Source organism: Saccopteryx leptura, chromosome 3, assembly GCF_036850995.1.
Source record: "Saccopteryx leptura isolate mSacLep1 chromosome 3, mSacLep1_pri_phased_curated, whole genome shotgun sequence".
In the NCBI taxonomy this organism is placed as follows: Eukaryota; Metazoa; Chordata; class Mammalia; order Chiroptera; family Emballonuridae; genus Saccopteryx; species Saccopteryx leptura.
Window position 1 is genome coordinate 37,625,228 of NC_089505.1, and position 22,126 is coordinate 37,647,353.

General features: G+C 40.2%; 1 protein-coding gene across 1 annotated transcript in view; it reads right to left on the reverse strand.

Moving 5' to 3' along the window:
- The window catches only part of TRMT11 (tRNA methyltransferase 11 homolog), a 54,960-nt gene extending 41,875 nt beyond the window's left edge, over positions 1–13,085 (reverse strand). Inside the window, exons 1-6 of the mRNA XM_066371788.1 lie at positions 12,986–13,085; positions 8,079–8,144; positions 6,042–6,115; positions 1,777–1,858; positions 1,597–1,689; positions 1,225–1,359 (exon numbers count right to left, since the gene is read on the reverse strand). Of these exons, the coding sequence (XP_066227885.1) occupies positions 1,225–1,359; positions 1,597–1,689; positions 1,777–1,858; positions 6,042–6,115; positions 8,079–8,144; positions 12,986–13,078 (543 nt within the window). The 5' untranslated portion in view covers positions 13,079–13,085. The remainder of the gene's footprint in view (positions 1–1,224; positions 1,360–1,596; positions 1,690–1,776; positions 1,859–6,041; positions 6,116–8,078; positions 8,145–12,985) is intronic.
- Between the last annotated feature and the right edge of the window lie 9,041 nt (positions 13,086–22,126).

Here is a 22,126-nt window from a genome sequence, read left to right on the forward strand (position 1 = left end):
ACATGAGTGGGTAGTTACGGACAATAACCTTTTATTTCTTAGTGTGTTGTCATTTACTTTGGCTTTTCAAACCAGATTTGAACTGAACTGGAATTTTTCCCGGAGTTCATGGTGAGTAAGCTTTATCCATCTTTTTCTCTTAAATAACAACCCTGCTTAGCACCAACCACAGCTTCACTCAGCCACGCGGAGCCGAAGGGAAGTGAGCAGAACCGCTCTGTGGTAATGTCATTTCTTTCAGAACGGACACCGAGGCTGGAGAGCCCCACGAACTCATCCCTCAGCTATCGCAGCACTGTGTCCTTGCTCAGCTTTCTTTAAAAAGCAGTGCAGCCTGACCTGTGGTGGCGCAGTGGATAAAGTGTCGACCTGGAATGCTGAGGTCGCCGGTTCAAAACCGTGGGATTGCGGGGTCAAGGCACATATGGGAGTTGATGCTTCCTGCTCCTCCCCCTGTTCTCTCTCTCTCTCCCTCTCTCTCTCTCCCTTCTGTCTCTAATAAAAAATACAATAAAATAAAAAAATAAAAAAAATAAAAAGCGGCCCTGGCCGGTTGGCTCAGCAGTAGAGCGTCGGCCTGGTGTGCGGGGGACCCGGGTTCGATTCCCGGCCAGGGCACATAGGGGAAGCGCCCATTTGCTTCTCCACCCCCACCCCCTCCTTCCTCTCTGTCTCTCTCTTCCCCTCCCGCAGCCAAGGCTCCATTGGAGCAAGGATGGCCCGGGCGCTGGGGGTGGCTCCTTGGCCTCTGCCCCAGGCGCTAGAGTGGCTCTGGTCGCGACAGAGCGACGCCCTAGAGGGGCAGAGCATCGCCCCCTGGTGGGCAGAGCATCGCCCCTGGTGGGTGTGCCGGGTGGATCCCGGTCGGGCGCATGCGGGAGTCTGTCTGACTGTCTCTCCCCGTTTCCAGCTTCAGAAAAATACAAAAAAATAAATAAATAAATAAAAATAAAAAGCAGTTCAGACTTTCTAACAAGTCTTGGGTTAATGTTCCAGGTACAACCACTTCCTACCCAGGCCCTATGTCTAACAACCTCTTGCATTTCATAGGAATCTCTAGAAAAATAAAACTAAGGAAACGCATAACTACCTATTTTTCCAGATTTTAATTCATGCAGTTCTGTTCAGCTATTATAAAGGTCTATATATAACGTTAAATAAAAAGGCCTAACATTTAGCTTTGAAAGAGAAAGAGACTGAAATAGGTAAAAAGAACTTCCTTACCCATCTACCAAAATAAATATTATGTGGATTCTCAGGAATGCAGTTTGGGTCCAAACCATAATCCTCCAAAAGAGAGAATACATGCTGTGGCTCCTTTAAATTTACTCTTCCTTCAAATGGCAGAAACTCAAGAGCCTACAAAATAAAAGTAATTCTAATGTCTTATAAAAATTTAAAAGGAAAAATAGTGCTTATATAATCATAGCTATCTTATAAGTTTGGTATCAGGATTCAAGACAAAATATGAACCATACGTACCACACAGTGTGCTACAAAATAAGTATTTAACAGACATTGGGCATTCCTGTATATCAACAGGGACCACACTACATTCGTCTCACAGGATTTTTGGTTTATGCTAAATTCACTTACATCTATTCGTTTGACTTTTTCTTCTTGTGTCAATGTTTTATTAAATGTGTGAATCTTTATTTTATATGTAGAATCTGAATGTAGAAATGGAACCTAAAATAAAAGCAAATAAATTCTTTAAACTTGGTAATTCCACAGTATCTGCAAACATACTATATAAAACCATGTTTTGTTACACACCATCTTCTCCACAGGGTAGTTTTTAAGAGAACTGTACAGCTCCTCTGGCGATTTTCCATGACCCCATAGTTCAAATATGGACCTAGGAATAAATGATTATACTAACCTCAGTTAGGAAATTAGTTCACACAGTAGTATGTAACAATAATTTCACTACTTTTTTTCTTAATTGAGAGGAAGGGAGAGAAAGGAAGGGAGAGAGAGGAAGGGAGGGAGAGGGAGAAGGGTAAGAGAGAAAGACAGAAAGGAACATCAATTTGTTGTTCTACTTATTCATGCAATCATTGGTTGACTCCTGTATGTGCCCTGACCGGGGATCGATACGGCAACCCCAGTGCATCAGGACAACGTCCCAACCAACGGAGCCACACAGCCAAGGCTAATTTCACTAGTTCTTTATGCTCACTCCACTGAAACAATTATTGCCCATGTTTTCTAAGCTATAAATAAAAAAAAAACATGTATCCTGGAAACAAATATAGCTTGAGTTCAAATAAGACTTGAACTTTACATATAAGAAGAGAAAGGCCCTGGCCGGTTGGCTCAGTGGTAGAGCGTCGGCCTGGCATGGAGGAGTCCCTGGTTCCATTCCCAGCCAGGGCACACAGGAGAAGTGCCCATCTGCTTCTCCACCCCTCCCCCTCTCCTTCCTCTCTGTCTCTCTCTTCCCCTCCCGCAGCCAAGGCTCTATTGGAGCAAAGTTGGCCCAGGCGCTGAGGATGGCTCCATGGCCTCTGCCTCAGGCGCTAGAATGGCTCTGGTTGCAAAAGAGCAAAGCCTCAGATGGGCAGAGCATCACCCCCTGGTGGGCATGCCGGGTGGATCCCAGTCGGGCGCATGTGGGATTCTGTCTGACTGCCTCCCCATTTCCAACTTCAGAAAAACACACACACACAAAAAAAAGAAGAGAAATTTATGTCAAGATTTTCCCAACTTTTCATCACTGTATTCTGTACTAGAACACAAATGATGCAGTAAAATCACTGAAATTATTTTAGTGAAATGGGTGAAAAGCTGCAGGAAATCCAATTTTTCTCAACGTCTTCTCCATAAAACAAAAGGAAAAATGACCAGCTAAAAATGTTACTATTAATCTTTAGCTATTATTCAGTAATTAACAAATACATTCATAACTATTATTAAAAAATCTTATATAAAAATATTCTCAAGCTTCTATATATTTCAAGGAACACTAAAACGATTACAAGCAAAATTTCCTTGCAATCATCGACTAGGACGCAACACAGAGCAAAGCACACTGCATTCATGAAACTAAGAGAGAAGAAAGACTCCTGGAGGCATAACTGAGGGAAAGCATACTTAACTCACCCTCCGGAAAGGAAAAACCTCACAGGTCATAGGACTCTGACGTAGCTGCTGGTATTACTATCCATTTAAACAATGAGAAAACTGAGGCATAAAGGGATTAAATAACTCTCAGCAATTGAAACTAGGATTCAAATCCAATCCAACTGACTCCCGACTCCACGCTCTTTACCACTATTACACACTGCTTCTCAAAAACAAAAATGCAAAAATCCAGGAATCCTTAGCCACTCAGAAAAGGTGCACAGAGTTCCATAAATCATAATTATCCCTCGTGATATCACACAGTATAACATAGGAACAACTAATGCTTCTAATTACCTAGAATCAATAAAATATGAAATAACATCATGTCCTCTTTCACAGAAAGGATTTACAAACCATTAACAAATTTGTATTTAAAGTGTTCAAAATAAAAAGCTGGACAAAATAAGCTTCAGGTAAAACTGGAATATTAATTTATAGTAATACCTTCGATGATTTTGATTTTTGGAATGAACAGTTTCATGTGTAAGACTACACTATGATGATCCCTATCCTAGAGATTATAAAGTTTACACAGATTGCCACGTTTTTCACGGGTGCTACATAAATAAGCATGGATGTCAACGTACTAATATGAAATCAGTGATGATCTAAACTACTTCACCGATTAGAATAGTATAAAACCTTTCTGACAAAAAAAAAGCTTTAAGAAACTACTCTTTGAGAGGAGGGGATGAAAGTGGGAAAAGTGCACAGGAGCATCAATGGTTTCTATAAAATTATATTTTTTCATTAAAAAAGAAAATATGTGGCAAATATCTCAAAATGTTGCGATTTAACAAGGTAGATACCGAGGTTTTTGTTACATTTTTCACTCTTTTTGCGCTATGCTCAAAAGATTACATGTTAAAAGAAAACAACAAAGTAAACTTTCAATACTTACTCAACTACACAAAAAATTGAATTTTAGTTTTAAATCTATGCTTATAATAGTCAATTTTAGTTCTGGCACAATTAATGCTACAATTACAATTGTGAATTTTATCATCTGAAAATGAATCCTTCCTTTTCATTCTATTCAATTTATAGCGAGAAGGCCTCTACAGCAGTACTTCTCCTTCTTACCTATCACTTGAGATACAACCTCAACCATGCAAAATGCACAGAGAATAAAAAGCAGCCAAAGAAATTATTAAATATTTTATAAACATTACACAAGTATTAACTGTACCATTAATCAAATATATGCATCCGAAGATCTGAGCTTTGAAGGAAATATACAAATTCTTGGTCCTCAAGTAACCATTTTTTTTGTATTTTTTGTATTTTTTCTGAAGCTGGAAACCGGGAGAGACAGACAGACTCCCACATGCGCCCGACCGGGATCCACCCGGCACGCCCACCAGGGGCGACGCTCTGCCCACCAGGAGGCGATGCTCTGCCCCTCCGGGGTGTCGCTCTGCCACGACCAGAGCCACTCCAGCGCCTGGGGCAGAGGCCAAGGAGCCATCCCCAGCGCCCGGGCCTTCTTTGCTCCAATGGAGCCTTGGCTGCGGGAGGGGAAGAGAGAGACAGAGAGGAAGGAGGGGGCGGGGGTGGAGAAGCAAATGGGCGCTTGTCCTATGCTCCCTGGCCGGGAATCGAACCCGGGTCCCGCGCACGCCAGGCCGACGCTCTACCGCTGAGCCAACCGGCCAGGGCCCAAGTAACCATTTTAAACTTAATAAACCGTATCTTTGGAAAACAAAGACTTCTTAGAGCCATAACTTTTAAGATGCTCATCTAAAGTAATGATTAATTAAGGATGTCTTTTTAAACTTATATTTGCACTTTCTAGTCATTTTTATTGAATAAATTAGTGCCCTGGCCAGATAGCTTGGTTGGTTAGAGCATTGTCCCGAAGCACAAAGGTTGCTGGTTCGATCCCCAGTTAGGGCACAAACAGAAACAGCTTGATGTTCCTGTCTCTCTCTTTCTCCTCGTTCCTCTCTCACTGAAATCAATCAATAAAAATTTTTTAATTAAATAAATAAATAAGTTAGACCCATTAACAAGCTTCATATTAAGAAATTAGATTATTAGGGCTAGTTTTTGATAGAATGAATTAAACTAAATATGGAGTTATAGTCTATTCAATAACACAGCAATTACCTATCATGGTATAAAAAATGGTCAACCACATTAGTAAAATTATATATATAGGTAAATTCATATTCACACTGCATTATTAAATATTATACTATCTAAGGAAAAGAAACATTCACTAATCTGCAAAAATGTTCAGGAAGAAAAGCAACTCAAAGATAACATAAAATGGTCAAATTTTAAGATGCGTGTTGAAAATATAGTTTAATTTTCAAACCCAAAGACATGGTATTTTCCAATAATAAAATAAAAAGAAGACACGAAAGGGAAAAACAGCAGATGCCAATGAATTCTAGGATAAACAGTGAACAACGTAATTACATTAATCCACACCATGATCATCAGAATTCCCTTCTCTAACAAATGAAACAGTGTAACTTATTTCATGGCAGTCCTCACTTGAAGTCTTACACTTCACTCTGCTCATCCAACTAAAAACTGTCTACAAAAAACATCTTTAGGATTTCAATACTTTGGTTATAATTTTTTAACTGTGGAATTTATCCTATGTAATAATGTAACATTTATGTCTTATAACATACTCCTGCTTAATACAGAAATTTAAAAAAATTATTCCAAAATAAGTGTTTCTGCCTTTCACCACTGAGATTTTCTCACCCTGTTGCAGCAGGTAACTCTCCTCTGTTCCCCCACCCCCACCCAGTGGCAAACGCAGGTAACTGCAAGCTAAACTGACCTCCCAACAACCAACCCCTTCTACTTTGTGCCACCATAGCAAAAAGTAGGGCAGAGTCGATATGAGAAGTATGGTATACTCTCTGCAGGAGAACACTGTAAGTTTTTCTTACTTGGCACACACTGTCCGTTTCATTAAGTTTCTGGCAGTATCTTCAGAGGGAATACTTAGAATCCAAAAAGGAGACTGAAAGAAAAAAGCAATACACAATGTACTTCTCTAAGAGGCTTACTGGCCTCATATGCTTTTATTCAAGTCAATAAGGAGAGATTCCTATTTGCTACTTTTAGATAATACATGATTTGACTCTAACCAAAATTAAAATTGGTCTAACAGTAAAAAAAAAAAATTATTTTAATAGGTAATTTGTTAGGATATTATAGTATGTCAGAATACTTTGATAAGTAACTCTATAAAGGAAAGGATCAGCTAATTTAAGGCTATTTAAACTTTACATTAATTTTATAGTTGCTCTCTTATATAGTTCAACCAAAAATAATTAACATATGTAAAATCCCAAAGTATAATCTTGAAATCTTTTATTGTTGCTAATCATTTCTCCTTATAATACAGCTATTTTATTTCTGACTTCTATGATCCCTCTTCCTCTAGGTAGTTGTGGTCACCTGAGTTGGGGGTAGCTCTGAAATAACGATGAAGGAATAGCATAAATCATTACATTATTATTAATTTTTCTTATTCTAGCTAAAACAAAAAATGATAGGTACTTTGAGGGAATCTTTCCCCCACCCTGTCTCCAGACCCAAATTATAGGCACTTCTCTAGAACACAGCAAAATCCAGCAGAACCCTGGCCTTAGTTCATCCCCTCAGCCAGTTAAATGCACACTCTCCCTCTTCTCCCTTCCACAATAAGCCAGTCACTCAGGAGGACACGACCAACATCAGGAATTTTTCTCTCCTCCTTCGCAAGAAATACTCCCTGTCACACCCAGTCTTTCTTCTTCCAGTATTTACAGTACCCTACAAAAAAAGTTCAAAATAATCCAAATAGGAAGAAAGATGGTCATCCTAGTACTATTATTATTAGGAAAAACTTAAAAAGCAACCTGAATGAAATGAAATTATTAGATAAATTATGACAGAACTAATCAATGGAAAATATTATACATCATTAGTGAAAAAGACTATGTAGAAATGGGTGTTTATATGAATATAACCAAGTGAAAAAGAGACTGTAGAAGTTCATAAACAGCATTACTGCTGAGGGGGAAAAGTCTATAAAAAAAAAAACTAGGGGAAAAAAAACAACTAGAAGACTATCCCTAACTATTGGTCACATTAAGGAGGAAAAATTATGAATAATTTTTTTTCTGTATTCCCAAATTTCTCTAACATACTGATAAACTATCAAAAACAAAAGAGAAAGCTCATAAATTCATAATCTCACACATACACAATTTCAAATTTGAAAATGAATACCAATATATGTCTGAAATTCAGCTAAATTCCAATTCATTAAAGAAAGCCAGTCCTATTTTCAATGAAGAAAAAGGTACAAATTATGGTTCAAGTGATGAATTAAAGTTTTAAACGAGGCCCTGGCCAGTTTGCTCAGTAGTAGAGTGTCAGCCCAATGTGTGGATGTCCCGAGTCTGATTCCCTGTCAGGGCACACAGGAGAAATGACCGTCTGCTTCTCCACTCCTCCCCCTCCCTTCTCTTTCTCTCTCTCTCTTTTCCCCTCCCACAGCCATGGCTCAATTGGTTCCAGCACATTGGTCTGGGCTGAGGATGGCTTCATGGAGTCTCCACCTCTGGCACTAAAAATAGCTCAGTTGCAAACACGGCCCCAGGTGGGCAGAGCAACACCTCAGAGGGAGGTTGCTGGGTGGATCCTGGTCAGTCAGGGTGCATGTGGGAGTCTATCTCTGTATCTCCCCATCTCTCACCTGGAAAAGAAGAAAAAAAAATTATAAACTAGTAAAATAAGTAAATACTGGAAATCTAAATTATTTCCCAAGACCACAATTTTTCCCAAAATATGCTTTTTATTCAATTGCCCCTGGTAACAGCTACAAGTAACGACACAAATACAAATTTAAGATTTACAGTTCTTCTCTTCAAATTTAAGGTTCTATTTATAAATATATTACATATGAGCTAATGAAAAATATAAATTCAACTTACCTTTCCATAAGTTTCTTGATTATTGGTAAACTGGCCTCCAAAAAGGGAAAGCAGAGACTTTATTTCCTATATTGGAAATGTTACAGAGAATGCATTTTAACACAGGGAACTCAAAGTCTATTAAAACACACAGGAATAATACAATTAAAAAAGAAAAGAGTGGACTGGTCTACCGAAAGCATTTTAAAGTTTAACACCATCAATTACAACTACTGGTTCTGAAAAATTTTACAGTCACAAATAGTAAGCGATTTTCGAGAAATTTTATACACTAGGAGAGGTGCCAAAAGATTTGATCAGAAAATGTCCTGATTTCGAAAAGAGAAAAAAACCCAGATTACAAGAATTATAGATTAGTAATCTGATACTGGAGCAATAAAATAAATTACAGAGATGATTTGAGAATATTCAGGAAATAACACGTTCGCAAGCACATTTAGGATTCTCTTCTCTTCCTTTTATATCTTTTTTTTCTTTCTTTTTTTTTGTGGCAGAGACAGAGAGAGTCAGAGAGAGGGACAGCTAGGGACAAACAGGAAGGGAGAGAGATGAGAAACATCAATTCTTTGTTGGGGTTCCTTAGTTGTTGATTGATTGATTTCTCATATGTGCCTTGACCGGGGTGCTACAGCAGACCAAGTGACCCCTTGCTCAAGCCAGAGACCTTGGGCTCAAGCTGGTGAGCTTTTGCTCAAACCAGATGAGCCCGCACTCAAGCTGGTGACCTCGGGGTCTCGAACCTGGGTCTTCCACATCCCATTCGGATGCTCTATCCACTGTGCCACCGCCTGGTCAGGCTTCCCTTTATATCTTAATATCATAAACATTTTCCTCCTTGGCATCAAGACTGTAAATTTTTCAGTAGGAAACAATATACTTTAGGCTGAACATTTCAATTTTTTCAGTTTAAAATAAGACTTACATAAACATTTCATGAATATATGGCTTTTTCCATATTTTGGATTTCTTTAGGAGTCACAATAAGTAGGGTTACTATATCTAGAGATATGAAAATTTAACGGCTTCTTACAGTTATATGGCCAAAATATTTTCTTCTTTTCATTATTTATTTATCTAGACAATTAAATTTAACAGGGTGACATTGGTCAACCCGAGCACATAGATTTAGAGAAGACATCTCCACATCATTTGGAAAGTTGATTATGCTGTACATCCATCACTCAAAGTCAAATCATCTTCTGTCACCCTATATTTTGTTTCACTTTAAGCCCCTCCCCTTCCCACCAACCCCTCCCTTTTCTCTCTTCCCCTTCCCCTGGTAACCACTGCACTATTGTCCATGTCCATGAATCTCAATTTTGTGTCCCACCTATGTATGAAATCATACAGTTCTTAGCTTTTTCTGATTTACTTATTTCACTCAGTATAACGTTATCAAGGTCCATCCATGTTGTCATAAATGATCCGATGTCATCATTTCTTATGGCTGAGTAGTTTCCATTGTATATATGTACATCTTCTTTATACAATTTATATTGAAGGGCATTTTGGATGTTTCCATGTCTTGGCCACTGTGAACAATGCTGCGATGAACATGAGGCTGCGTGTGTCTTTATGTACCCATGTTTTCAAGTTTGGGGGCATATACCCAGTAGAGGGACTGCTGGGTAAATGAACGAATGGGACTACATCAAACTAAGAAGCTTCTGCACAGCAAAAGAAACTGTCAGCAAAACAAATAGTCAACTAAATGTGAGATATTTTCAAACAACAGCTCAGATAAGGGGCTAATATCCAAAATATATAAAGAACTCACAAAACTCAGCAACAAATATTCAAACAATCCAATAAAAAAATGGAAAGGGGACATGAACAGACACTTCTCCCAAGAAGAAATACAAATAGTCAACAGATATATGAAAAAATGCTCATCTTCACTAGCTATTAGAGAAATGCAAATCAAAACTACATGAGATACCACCTCACACCTGTTAGATTAGCTATTATCAACAAGACAGGTAATAACAAGTGATGGAGAGGCTGTGGAGAAAAAGGAACCCTCATCCACTGTTGGTGGGAATGTAAAGTAGTACAACCATTATGGAAGAAAGTATGGTGGTTCCTCAAAAATTAAGAATAAAACTACCATATGACCCAAAATATTTTCTTAAAAGACTGTCCTAAATTATAATGTTGAGACTATTAATTTCCTTTCACTACTTCTCAAGTAGATATATGGGTTTTTTTTGTCAATTGATTAGAAGAAGGTACTTTAACTTTTGACTACTAGCACAATATTTTTTTATTTAATTTTTTTTTTAAGTGAGAGAGACTCTCACATGCATCTCGACCAGGATCCACATGGCAACCCCATCTGGGGCCTGAAGCTGGAAATCAACTGAGCGATCCTCAGCACCTGAGGCTGATGCTGGGAAAAACTGAGCTATCCTCAGGCCAAGTCTGGAACCAATAGAACCACTGGCTGGGAAGGGGGGAGGGCGAGAGAGAGAGAGAGAAGCAGAAGGTCGTTTCTCTTTTTTGCCCTGACTGGGAATCAACCTGGGATGTCCATGTACCAGGCGAAGCTCTACCACTGAGCAGCTTAGCCAGGGCCTAAAATTTTTATTTATTGATTTTAGCAAGAGAGGAAGGAAAAGAGAGAGAGAGAGAGAGAGAGAGAGAAACATAGATCTGTTCCTGTGTGTGCCCTGACAGGGATGGAACCAGCAGCCTCTGAGCTTAGGGACAATGCTCTAACCAGCCGAAATATCCAGCCAGAGCACTAGCGCAGTATTTTTAACATATCCATTTACAAGCCACATTTGGAACCACTCTTTATCTAGAAACTAAAGTCATTAGTGATGTGTTAATTATGATTAAAAGACCAACAATTTTACCAAGTAACAGGTAAGAGTGAAGAGAGTCCCATTACGTATTGTTTGTTGTCTTCACTTAATTAGACAAATTAATATATGTTGAATTAAAAAAGAAATAAATGATTAACTAGGGAACATCACTGTGAATTCATTAAGCACAAATTATGGTAAGTTCCCCTTCTTTCTAGATAAAGATATAAAACTAGAAAGAGAACACAATAACTACCTTAAAAACATCAAGTAGCCCTGGCCGGTTGGCTCAGCGGTAGAGCGTCGGCCTGGTGTGCGGGGCACCCGGGTTCCATTCCTGGCCAGGGCACATAGGAGAAGCGCCCATTTGCTTCTCCACCCCCACCCCCTCCTTCCTCTCTGTCTCTCTCTTCCCCTCCGCAGCCAAGGCTCCATTGGAGCAAAGATGGCCCGGGCGCTGGGATGGCTCCTTGGCCTCTGCCCCAGGCGCTAGAGTGGCTCTGGTCGCAGCAGAGTGACGCCCCGGAGGGGCAGAGCATCGCCCCCTGGTGGGCAGAGCATCGCCCCTGGTGGGCGTGCTGGGTGGATCCCAGTTGGGTGCATGCGGGAGTCTGTCTGACTGTCTCTACCAGTTTCCAGCTTCAGAAAAATACAAAAAAAAAAAACATCAAGTACACAAAACTAAAATATCATGTATATTCTATGAAACAATCATTTTGTAATGATAAACGCAAGGTGACTATACAAACTTTGGTTTGTACTCCTACCAAATTTTGTCTCCTCAAATAACATAAAGAAGGTCTAATCCCACTCCTCTACATAGTAGTTACAGAGGAGGTAACCTTATGAAAGGTAAGTGTCCCCACTGCTGGGTGCCTACAATCCCAATTTGGAGAAGAAGCCTTTAACACCAAAGTCATTGTGACCCGCAGCCACCATGAGAGAAAGTATTCCCAGACCACAAAGTCCTTCAAGACCAAAAATAAAAACCAAAACAAAACGAAAAAACGGAAGGTTTGAAAATTTAGTGGCCCTTTCTGTTTTTCCTTTTGTCTATGCAACACACCTTGTTTTGTTTGATTGCTTGTTTTAAATCCCTGGGATTAGAAGGGGCTGCATTCAGCTGAATCATACATCCAGACCAAGAACTAGCATAGATCATCACTGAAGGTAGCTCCAAAGTCATTTTGCAACATGGGTGACACAAATTTGAATCGCTGGACTTGGGAGTCAGGTCACAATTTAGTTTTCAGTTCTTCTAAATTGTAGCTATGTGGCTTTATACAGAAAAAAAGTTAAATTTATCTGCTACATACTTTGTAATCCATAATAAGAATAGCTTGTAATTCTAATTTACTTATTTCTCTCCTTGGCCTGGCTAACCTCTACTCATCCTTTAGTTACTGTTCCTGGAAATCATCTCAAAGACGAACACCCTGCAGGTGGATCAGATTCCCCCTTCTATATGTTCTCATGTTTTCCTGCGCATCTATCACAGCAACTACCAACGTCATTTCATAATGCTGTTTATGCATCTGCTCAGCCCTTTGCCTAAACAGTAAGCTCCTTTAAGATTGAAACTGTCACCGTTATATCCCCAGCGTCCTGCACATTCAATTAGGGGTACTCTGAAAATGTTTCTTGAATGAATAAGTAAAACTTTTCCCAACTTCTCCAGCAACTAATCCCTACCACCCACCAGCAGCAGCAGTCCACCCTCCTCCAGAGTTTGATCAGCATATTTGATACTTAAAACACTGCACTGAGCATGTCTGCCGGCTGTCTAGTCTTCGCTAGACAAAAAGCTCCTGGAGCAAGAGGACAGTCACATCCACTGCCTGACCCCGGCACCTGGCGCAGGGGGAGAGGAATGAATGAACGTGCTAGCCAGGCTGAGGAAGTCTGTCTCGGACTTCTCTCTCCCACACCCCTCGCCCAGCTAGGACCCGTCCCAGGGGCCGAGGGACTGGGGGTGCGTGACATCCCCGACTAGCACGCCTCCTGAACCCCCGCGTGTTCGGGCTGCGCGGTTCTCCGCCACCTGCACACCGACCCCCACTGCGCAGCCCTCTCCGGTTGGAAGTTGCGGAGAGTTCTCACCGGCAGGCGGAACTCCAGGTGTTCTTGCGCCATGAGCAGCAGATATCTATTCAGGGAGCACGGCAACGCCATTGCAGCCGCCACGGCACGCATGCGCAACCCCCGCGGGCCCCGCCCCCACACCCCCCACACCCCCCCACATACTCGTTTCCGCTGAGGAGGAGCTTGAAGGCCGGAAACGCAAGCGCGGGGCAGGCGCTGTCCCGGGGATCCTCACTGGGCAATTTGAGCCTGGCGGTGCTCGGAGCTTGTCGCCGCTGCTAGGCGCTTTGTGGTGGAGGTCCCGAACTACAAGTAGCTAGTGGGAGCGGCCGCGTGGTGTTCAGGAGCTGGCTACGATGAGACAGCCTAGTTCCCAGTACTTCTCCACCTGGGATGTACTCCCATCCTGCTCTGCAACTCCTCAAACCCTAGTTCTGCCAAACTGGACCCAAATGTCCCCTTTTCTTGCAGACTTCTTGAACCATTCTAGGCTTTGGGGACTTACCTGGACCACTCATTTAACATTTAGTTAAGGTGACCAACTTTTTTACAATGAAAAGGAGGACAAAAATAAATCAAAGGAAACAATATCATAAATAAAAGAAACATTTTATTCATTGCAAAAATAATACACTATAATATAAATGCATAACAAAAACAATATTTTATATTGTAATTATGCTTACATGCCTATTAATTTTTAATAACTAAGAAAAAGGTACTCATTTAGATACAAATATGTCACATCACACGCAATGGATTGACTCTGCATCGATCGAATATGGACATTTACAGATTAGTCTTCCAATATCAAAAAGGACATGTAGGAGGACACTTTTCGAGGGAGGACGGAACTTATAAAAGGACTGTCCTCCCTAAAGGAGGACGATTGGTCACCTTACATTTAGTACAGTTTGTTTTTGCAATAACTTTTTAATGATACATGCCTTGCAAGCCCATTAGAATAAGCTCAAGAACATCTCTTCCGGTTCATTCTGGGCCTCAATAGAAAACAAAACAATGTCTTCCTCAGAGTAACTACTCAATATTTACAAGGTTGTGATAGTAGACTCCCGTGACCACAGCCGATTGTATATTAAAACAGTGATGGAAACTGCTTCTAACTATTTACTCTGGCACAAATGTCATTGTAGCACATAAATAAGTAGTAGCATTATTTATAAATTTTAATAATTTGCATATTCCTTGTATATGTGATGTTGAATTTGAGAGTACTGAATCTTTATCATTATTGAGAGCTTTCTTTGGCATTCCACTGCAATACTGCGTAAAGTACAAAAGAATAGGTATCCTACACCTGAGCACCACGTGCCAGGAACAGATGCTTTGTAGTAGTGATTAAGAACATAGGCTGTGTGTGGTGTCAGTCTTAGGTTCAAACCTCAGTTCCACTGTTTACCAACTATATGCTCATAAACAAATTCTTTAGCCGCCCTTAGCCTGTTTTAATAAAAATATGGGACAACACTGCCTCCCTCAAGGGATGGTTATGATTAAGTGAAGTATGTACATAAAGTGTTGATACAGTACCTGGCATGTTGTATGGGGCCGATAAATGACTAAATCCCCGCAGATCTTCATTCTAGAAATAAGCAGGAGAAAGCATCCACATCTACATCATGAATCTCAAACTGCTGGATACATGGTCTAGGGATATAGAAATGAACCCTGCACAGGCCATTAGGGTTAGTGTAAAAATACTCCGACATCAATTAAACTACCTTTGCAGGATTCAGGGCCAGACCCGTTCAATGTTACTGAGTTTTTACTACAGTAAAGGAGCCACAGGAAAGTATGGATTTTGGAAGTTGGTATTCAAGCTAGAATCCAGGCAATTAAAAATATATATGTACTGGAAGGGCAGAAATTCATAAGTTTTTCTTCTGAGAACTATCCAAAGCTCAGTCCCTGCTTCACCTACCAGGGCAGAACTTTAAGATATTTGGCTTCACCCCTAAGATTCCTGTTGTGCAAGCACTGAAGCCTCTGGTACAAACCGTTGATTATTAAAAACCAGAAACATTGGCTGGGAAGGAAGGACCAGGAATTGAAGAAGAGAGTGCTGTGTTCTCATTATACCAAGCCACTACAGTGTTGGACACAGAGTCAGTGAAGAAAGGCAAGGACCAGAATTAACAGATCCCAACAGCAAAGGTCGTGTGTGATGTCAAAACTGCTCATACACCTGTATCAGATGGAGCATCTAACTCCAGAAAAGGGACTGGGTATCATGGAGAACCACAGGGATTTGTGCGCCTATAAGATGGTGAAAAGTTTGCAAATATATTAATAATTGAAGATTTTTGTAATGAATAAAAACAAAGGGGGCTTTAGAACAGCTTGGAGAATAAAATTTTATCGGAACATATTATATAAGAACTATGGAAACTTTGCTAGTGAAGCATTCCTGTGGCAGTTCTAATTTCATGAGATGCCAGAGGGCCTCCAGCCTCTTTAATCCTAATGGAGATAATTCAGGAACAGAAGAAGAGAGAACATCAGGTGCTCTCAGGAAACAACACTGAAGGAGTGGGGCCTCTGAGGCATCAGTTCAAACTTAAACAGCTGTAGGTGATTTAAGTAGGACTCAGTTCCTGGAGCTTAAGTTCTCAAGAAGCAAGATATGCAGAAGTGGAGAAAAGGAGATCTTGTCCGCTGGTCAAGACCCCCCAGAGCAAATCTGAAGCTCTGTTTGCTGATTAGGCCCCACTAATTTGCCACCAGTGAAACAGGTTCTGTACACAGAAAAAAAATGTGAAGGAGGACAGGCTGAAGATTCAGCCTTCTCTCCTGGTCATCCTTAAACTAATGCTGCCGCAATTCAAATAATCAATCAAGCAGATGCAAATTTCCAGGCAGAAGTTAAGATGGCAGACTGATTGATATAGGCTAGAGAACTTTCCTCCTATTTCAGCTGCTGGCTGAAATAGAAAGTTTTCCAGAAGAAGCCTAACCTAGGGCCTGCAAAATTTGGGATGCCTCTCCTCTTCGGGTCAATCCTTAATTTCATTCTTTGCAGTGGGAATGAAATTGCAATGAAACCAGGTTTATTTTAGTACATTTAAGCTAAATCAGAGATGATTTTTATACAGAGTGGGGCAAAAATAGCTTTACAGTTGTGAGAACATGAAACAGTTTATTCTTGTACTATATTATTATATTATTTTCTATACAGACAACTGTAAGCTTACTTTTGAAGTACACTGTATTTATGTAGCTAGAATAGAAGCCAATTCATAAACAGCTTAATCAACAGGTATTGGCTTCATTTTAGTAAACTGGAGTAGTGGGCACTTAATGAATGTGTGGGCATCAACTTTTGTAGATGAATTTTGACATCAAAATCTAGAGGCCCTGGCCAGTTGGCTCAGCGGTAGAGTGTCAGCCCGGCATGTGGAAGTCCCAGGTTCGACTCCTGGCCAGGGCACACAGGAAAAGCGCCCACCTACTTCTCCACTCTTTCCCCTCTCTTTCCTCTCTATCTCTCTTCCCCTCCCACAGCCAAGGCTCCATTGGAGCAAAGTTGGCCCAGGCACTGAGGACAGCTCCATGGCCTCCGCCTCAGGCACTAGAATGGCTCCGGCCGTAATGGAGCGATGCCTCAGATGGGCAGAGCTTCACCCCCTGGTGGGCATGCCAGGTGGATCCCAGTCAGGTGCATGTGGGAGTCTGTCTGACTGCCTGCCCGCTTCTAACTTTGTGGGGGGGAAAAATCTAAAAATGTATGCCTTGGCCATATAGCTTGGTTGTTTAGAGCATTGCGCTGAAGCATAAAGGTTGCCAGTTTGATACCTGGTCAGGGCATATACAGGAACAGATTAATATTTCTGTTTCTACCTCTCTCCCTTCCTCTCTCTAAAATCAATAAAATAAAGATTTTTAAAAATCTAGAAATGTAAGAGTATTGTAATAATAAAGACTGTGCTTTTGACCTTGGATTCTTAAAGAAGAGGTATACCTACATCCCTTGACAGTGAACTTTCCATACATTAGAATAGGCCAATTCACTAAACATCTTTCATTTGTACCTCTGTTTTTAGGGCTATTAAAAAAGTCCAGCCCTGGCCGGTTGGCTCAGCGGTAGAGTGTCGGCCTGGCATGCGGGGGACCCGGGTTCGATTCCCGGCCAGGGCACATAGGAGAAGCACCCATTTGCTTCTCCGCCCCCACCTCCTCCCTCCTCCTTCCTCTCTCTCTCTTCCCCTCCCGCAGCCAAGGCTCCATTGGAGCAAAGATGGCCCAGGCGCTGGGGATGGCTCCTTGGCCTCTGCCCCAGGCGCTAGAGTAGCTCTGGTAGCGGCAGAGCGATGCCCCGGAGGGGCAGAGCATCACCCCCTGGTAGGCAGAGCGTCACCCCTGGTGGGCGTGCCGGGTGGATCCCGGTCGGGCGCATGTGGGAGTCTGTCTGATTGTCTCTCCCCGTTTCCAGCTTCAGAAAAATACAAAAAAAAAAAAAAAGTCCAGATGACCAAGTGGGATAACTCAGGTATGAAAGGCTGGTTCAACATTCAAAACTCAGTGTAATACATCATACCAACAGGCCAAAAAGAAAAATCACATGATCATATCAATAGATGCAGGAAAATGCAACACACTTGGCAAAATGCAACACACACTTGTTAAAAATTCTTAATAAACTAAAACTAGATAAGAACCTCCTTAACTTTGATAAAGACTTTCTACAAAAAAAAAACCCTACTGCTCACATCATAGAAACTCAAAGCTTCCCCACTAAGATCTGGTACAAAGCAAAATGTCAACTCTCACCACTCCTTTTCAACATTATACTGTACTGGAAAGTTTAATGCAATAAGACAATAAAAGGTATACAGATTGGGAAGACAGAAAATTGTCTTTGATCACAGATGATATGATCATTTATATAGTAAATTAAAGAAAAAACAAAATAAAACCAATAAGGGATTATAGCAAGGTTGCAGAACACAAAATATGCAAACGTTAATTGCTTTCTTATATGCTAGCAATGAAAAAGTGGAATTTAAAATTAAAAACACAACACCTAAATGTAAAATGCAAAACTATAAAATTCATAGAGTCAGAGAAAACCTGGATGACCCTGAGTCCAGCAATGATTTTTATTATTTTTTTTGTATTTTTCCGAAGTGAGAAGTGGGGAGGCAGACTCCTGCATGCGCCTGACCGGGATCCACCTGGCACGCCCACCAGGGGTCGATGCTTGGCCCATCTGGGGCATTGATCTGCTGCAACCAGAGCCATTCTAGCGCCTGAGGCAGAGGCCACAGAGCCATCCTCAGCGCCCGGGCCAACTTTGCTCCAATGGAGCCTTGGCTGCAGGAGAGGAAGAGAGAGCTAGAGAGAAAGGAGAGGGGGAGGGGTGGAGAAGCAGATGGGCGCTTTTCCTGTGTGCCCAGGCCGGGAATCGAACATGGGACTACCACACGCTGGGCCAACGCTCTACCACTGAGCCAACTGGCCAGGGCCAGCAATGACTTTTAGATTAAGGACCGAAGGCACCATCCAAGGAAGAAATAACTAAAAAACTGAACTTCATTAAAATGAAAAACTATTGCTCTATAAAAGACAATGTCGACGGAATGAGAAGCCAAGCTCCACACTGGGAGAAAACATCTGCAAGTCACATCTAATAATGGATGTTATCCAAATACACAAAGAACTCTTAAAACTCAACACTAAGAAAACAAACAACTATTAAAAAATGAGCCAACAACCTTAACGGAACCTTCACCAAAAAAGATATACAGATAGCAAATAAGCATGTGAAAAGATGCTACATATCATATGTCATCAGGGAAATGCAAATTAAAACAACAGGATACTACTGCATACCAATTAGAATGGCCAAAATTCCAAAAACTGACAATGCCAAGTTCTGGCAACAGGAATTCTGATTCACTGCTGATGGGAATGTAAAATGGTGCAGCCACTTTGGAAGACAGTTTGGCAGTTTACAAAACTAAACATACACTTACCATATAATCCAGCAATTGTGCTCCTTGGTATTTACTCACAGGAGGTGAAAACTTATGTTCACAAAAAAACCTGCATAAGGGGTTATAGCAGCTTTATTTATAACTGTCAAAACTTGGAAGCAACCAAGACATCCTTCAGAAGATGTGTATAAACTGTGGTACATCCCGACAATGGAATATTATTCCACATTAAAAAGAGGAGCTATCAAGCCATAAAAAGATGTCGAGGAAACAAATATGTGTTGCTAAGTAAAAGAAGGCCATCTTAAAAATACATACTGTATGATTGCAACTATATGACATTCCAGAAAAGGTAAAACTATGCAGACAACAAAAAAGATCAGTGGTTGCCAGAGGCTGGAGAAGGAGGGGTGAATAGGCAGAACACAGAGATTTTATAGCAGTGAAAATCCTGTGTGATACTACAATGTTAGATACATCTCACTACACATTTGCCCAAACCCACAAAATATGCAACAGTAACAGTGAACCCTGAAGTAAACTACAGATTTGGGTAATAATGATGTGTCAAAGTAGGTTCCTCAATTATAACAAATGCCCGATTCCGGTGGGGAGTCTTAATAGTGGGCGAGGCTCTGCATGTGTGGGGGAGGTGGTATACAAGAAATCTCACTTTCCTCTCCAATGTGCTGTGAACCTAAAAGTACTCTAAAAAAATCAAGTCTTTAAAAACAAACAAAAAGTTCAGAAAGGCAAAATTTGACACAGTATTTTTTCCACATTTATTCAGCTTTCTTTTAGCTAAGTACATTCTGAAATAGCTCATTATTAATAATTATACAATTCTTCTATTACAAACAAAAAATATAACATGTATAAATAATGCTTTTGATACTAATTTAAGCATTTCAAGACAGCTTTTCAATTAACTATGTTGAGCTGATGTTATAGAGAGTTAACAGTTTCTTAAACTACTGAAAAAGCTGAGTAAATTTTAATTGCAGTAATTTGATGACTAATCTTTACAAGTAAAAGAAAACTGCCACTAAAAGTGTGAGGTTCCAAGGGTTTTCCAACAAAGAAAACTTAATGTGAGAGAGCATAAACCTATATAAATTAAATCAACTGGCTAATCTCATTTTTTAAAAGGTTCATAAGGCATTGCAAATTCCTTAAGTACTACATGTTATTATCATGATATTGTCAATTATATCATTTCAAGTTCACATAGTACAACATGGTGCACATGTTGAATATTCCTTTTCTGTATCTGGTCATATTTGAACTGATTTATATAACCTCACAGCTGCGAATCTGTGTAGGTGCTCAGCAAGCTAGTTAGCAAAGCAGTACTCAAAAAACTGTAAATCTAATTTTGAGAGTCCATAAGCCCTACTCTCATATCCCTCTCTCCACCTCCAACGAGGAAAAGGGAATTTGGGCATTCATATCAATTATAAAGTAAATACTAATGGAAGCAAAACACAAGGAAAGTACATTTGGGTATCTTAACCTGAAGTCCCACTGTCTACTTGCCTAAAATTGAGTCTTAAACACTCAGTTCTACAGCCACCTCCTGTCAAAAGTGTTTCCCTCTACAGTGTCTTCTGTAGACTTTATAGCACTTAACACAATTGTAATCTCTGGTTTTGTCTGACCCTGTATTAGTCATTGATGGCAGTCCTTTGTCATTTCTGTATTTCCTAATCCTGGCAATGTCTGGTACACTGGTCAACAAATGCTCAAAAAATGTTTGCTCAATGAATAAATGAAAGAATAAACTAAACAATATTGATTCCAAATGTTTTAATTAAACATTGTAATAGTATTTCATTATTTAAAAGTATGTTTAATATTATACAAAAAATTAAGAAAACTAGTCATCTTAGCCAATTCTAACATTGATATTTTAATCCTTATGTCCATTTATATTAATATATATATATAGTATTATAATACACTGGCACAGTGTAGAATTAGTTTTTGAACCTTAGTCTTCATTCACATAGTGATATTATGAGTCTAGATTAGCAACAAAAGAAATGTTTAATAAAATGTCTCATAAAATTATATATCAATAAAATAATTTTTTTTATTATTATTAAGTGAGAGGTGAGGGATGCAGAGACAGACTCCCGCATGTGCCCCAATAGGGATCCACCCGGCAGGCCCACTGGGGGGTGATGCTCTGCCCATCTGGGGCCGCTGCTCCGTTGCTCAGCCACCAAGCCATTTTAGCACCTGAGGCAAGGTCATGGAGCCATCCTCAGTGCCTGGGGCCAACTCACTCCATCTGAGCCATGGCTACAGGAGGGGGGTAGAGAGAGAGAAAGAAAGAGAGAGAAGGAGGAGGTGTGGAGAAGCAGGTGGTTGCTTCTCCTGTGTGCCCTGACCAGGAATCAAACCCAGGACTTCCATATGCTGGCCAATACTCTACTACTGCTGAGCCAACCAGCCAGGGCCGATATATCAATAAAATTAACATTATGCTATTAACATAAATTTTCTTAACCACGACTGCCTATTTCTGCTTTCAAACCAGGACATTTCATGATAAAGGCTAGATCTAATCACTTTTTAATTCTAATTTTCTTCTGGTATAATAAACAAGCCATAAAGCAAGTTTCTTCCAGTTTTAATAAATTAATATAACCATTTTATGTTTCTTCCCTGCTTATGTTCTTACAGATAAAATTCCATTACAGTGAATTCCCCCAGAGAGTCAAATTGATTGTTATTGCAAAGTCACTGTTTAAAATTATATATATTATACAGCTTTCAGGACTAATTCATTATGAATGTTAGGCTTCAAGAAGTGAAAACCAGCATCTGAAATCTGAGTAAAAGTGACATACAGGGGGTCCTCAGGTTACGACACAGTTCTGTTCCCATGACAGTGATGTAACCCGAATTTTGGTGTAAGTCAAAACATACCCTAGCCTAAGTCACTTACCTATCCTAACACAGTTGTAATGTCCTAATCTAGAACATAAAAACACAACTAAGCCACAAAAAAGGGAAAAAGAACATAAATATACTGTATTGTACATTGTACTATAGTAACAGAAAAAATGTAAAAAAAGTACAATGCTAACGGCATAAACTGAAACATTCACGTCTCAATTTTTTAAAGTTTTTATGGAAGTGAGTGTCATAAACTCAAAACGCTGTATGTTGGGAGTATTGTAACCCAAGGAACCTCTGT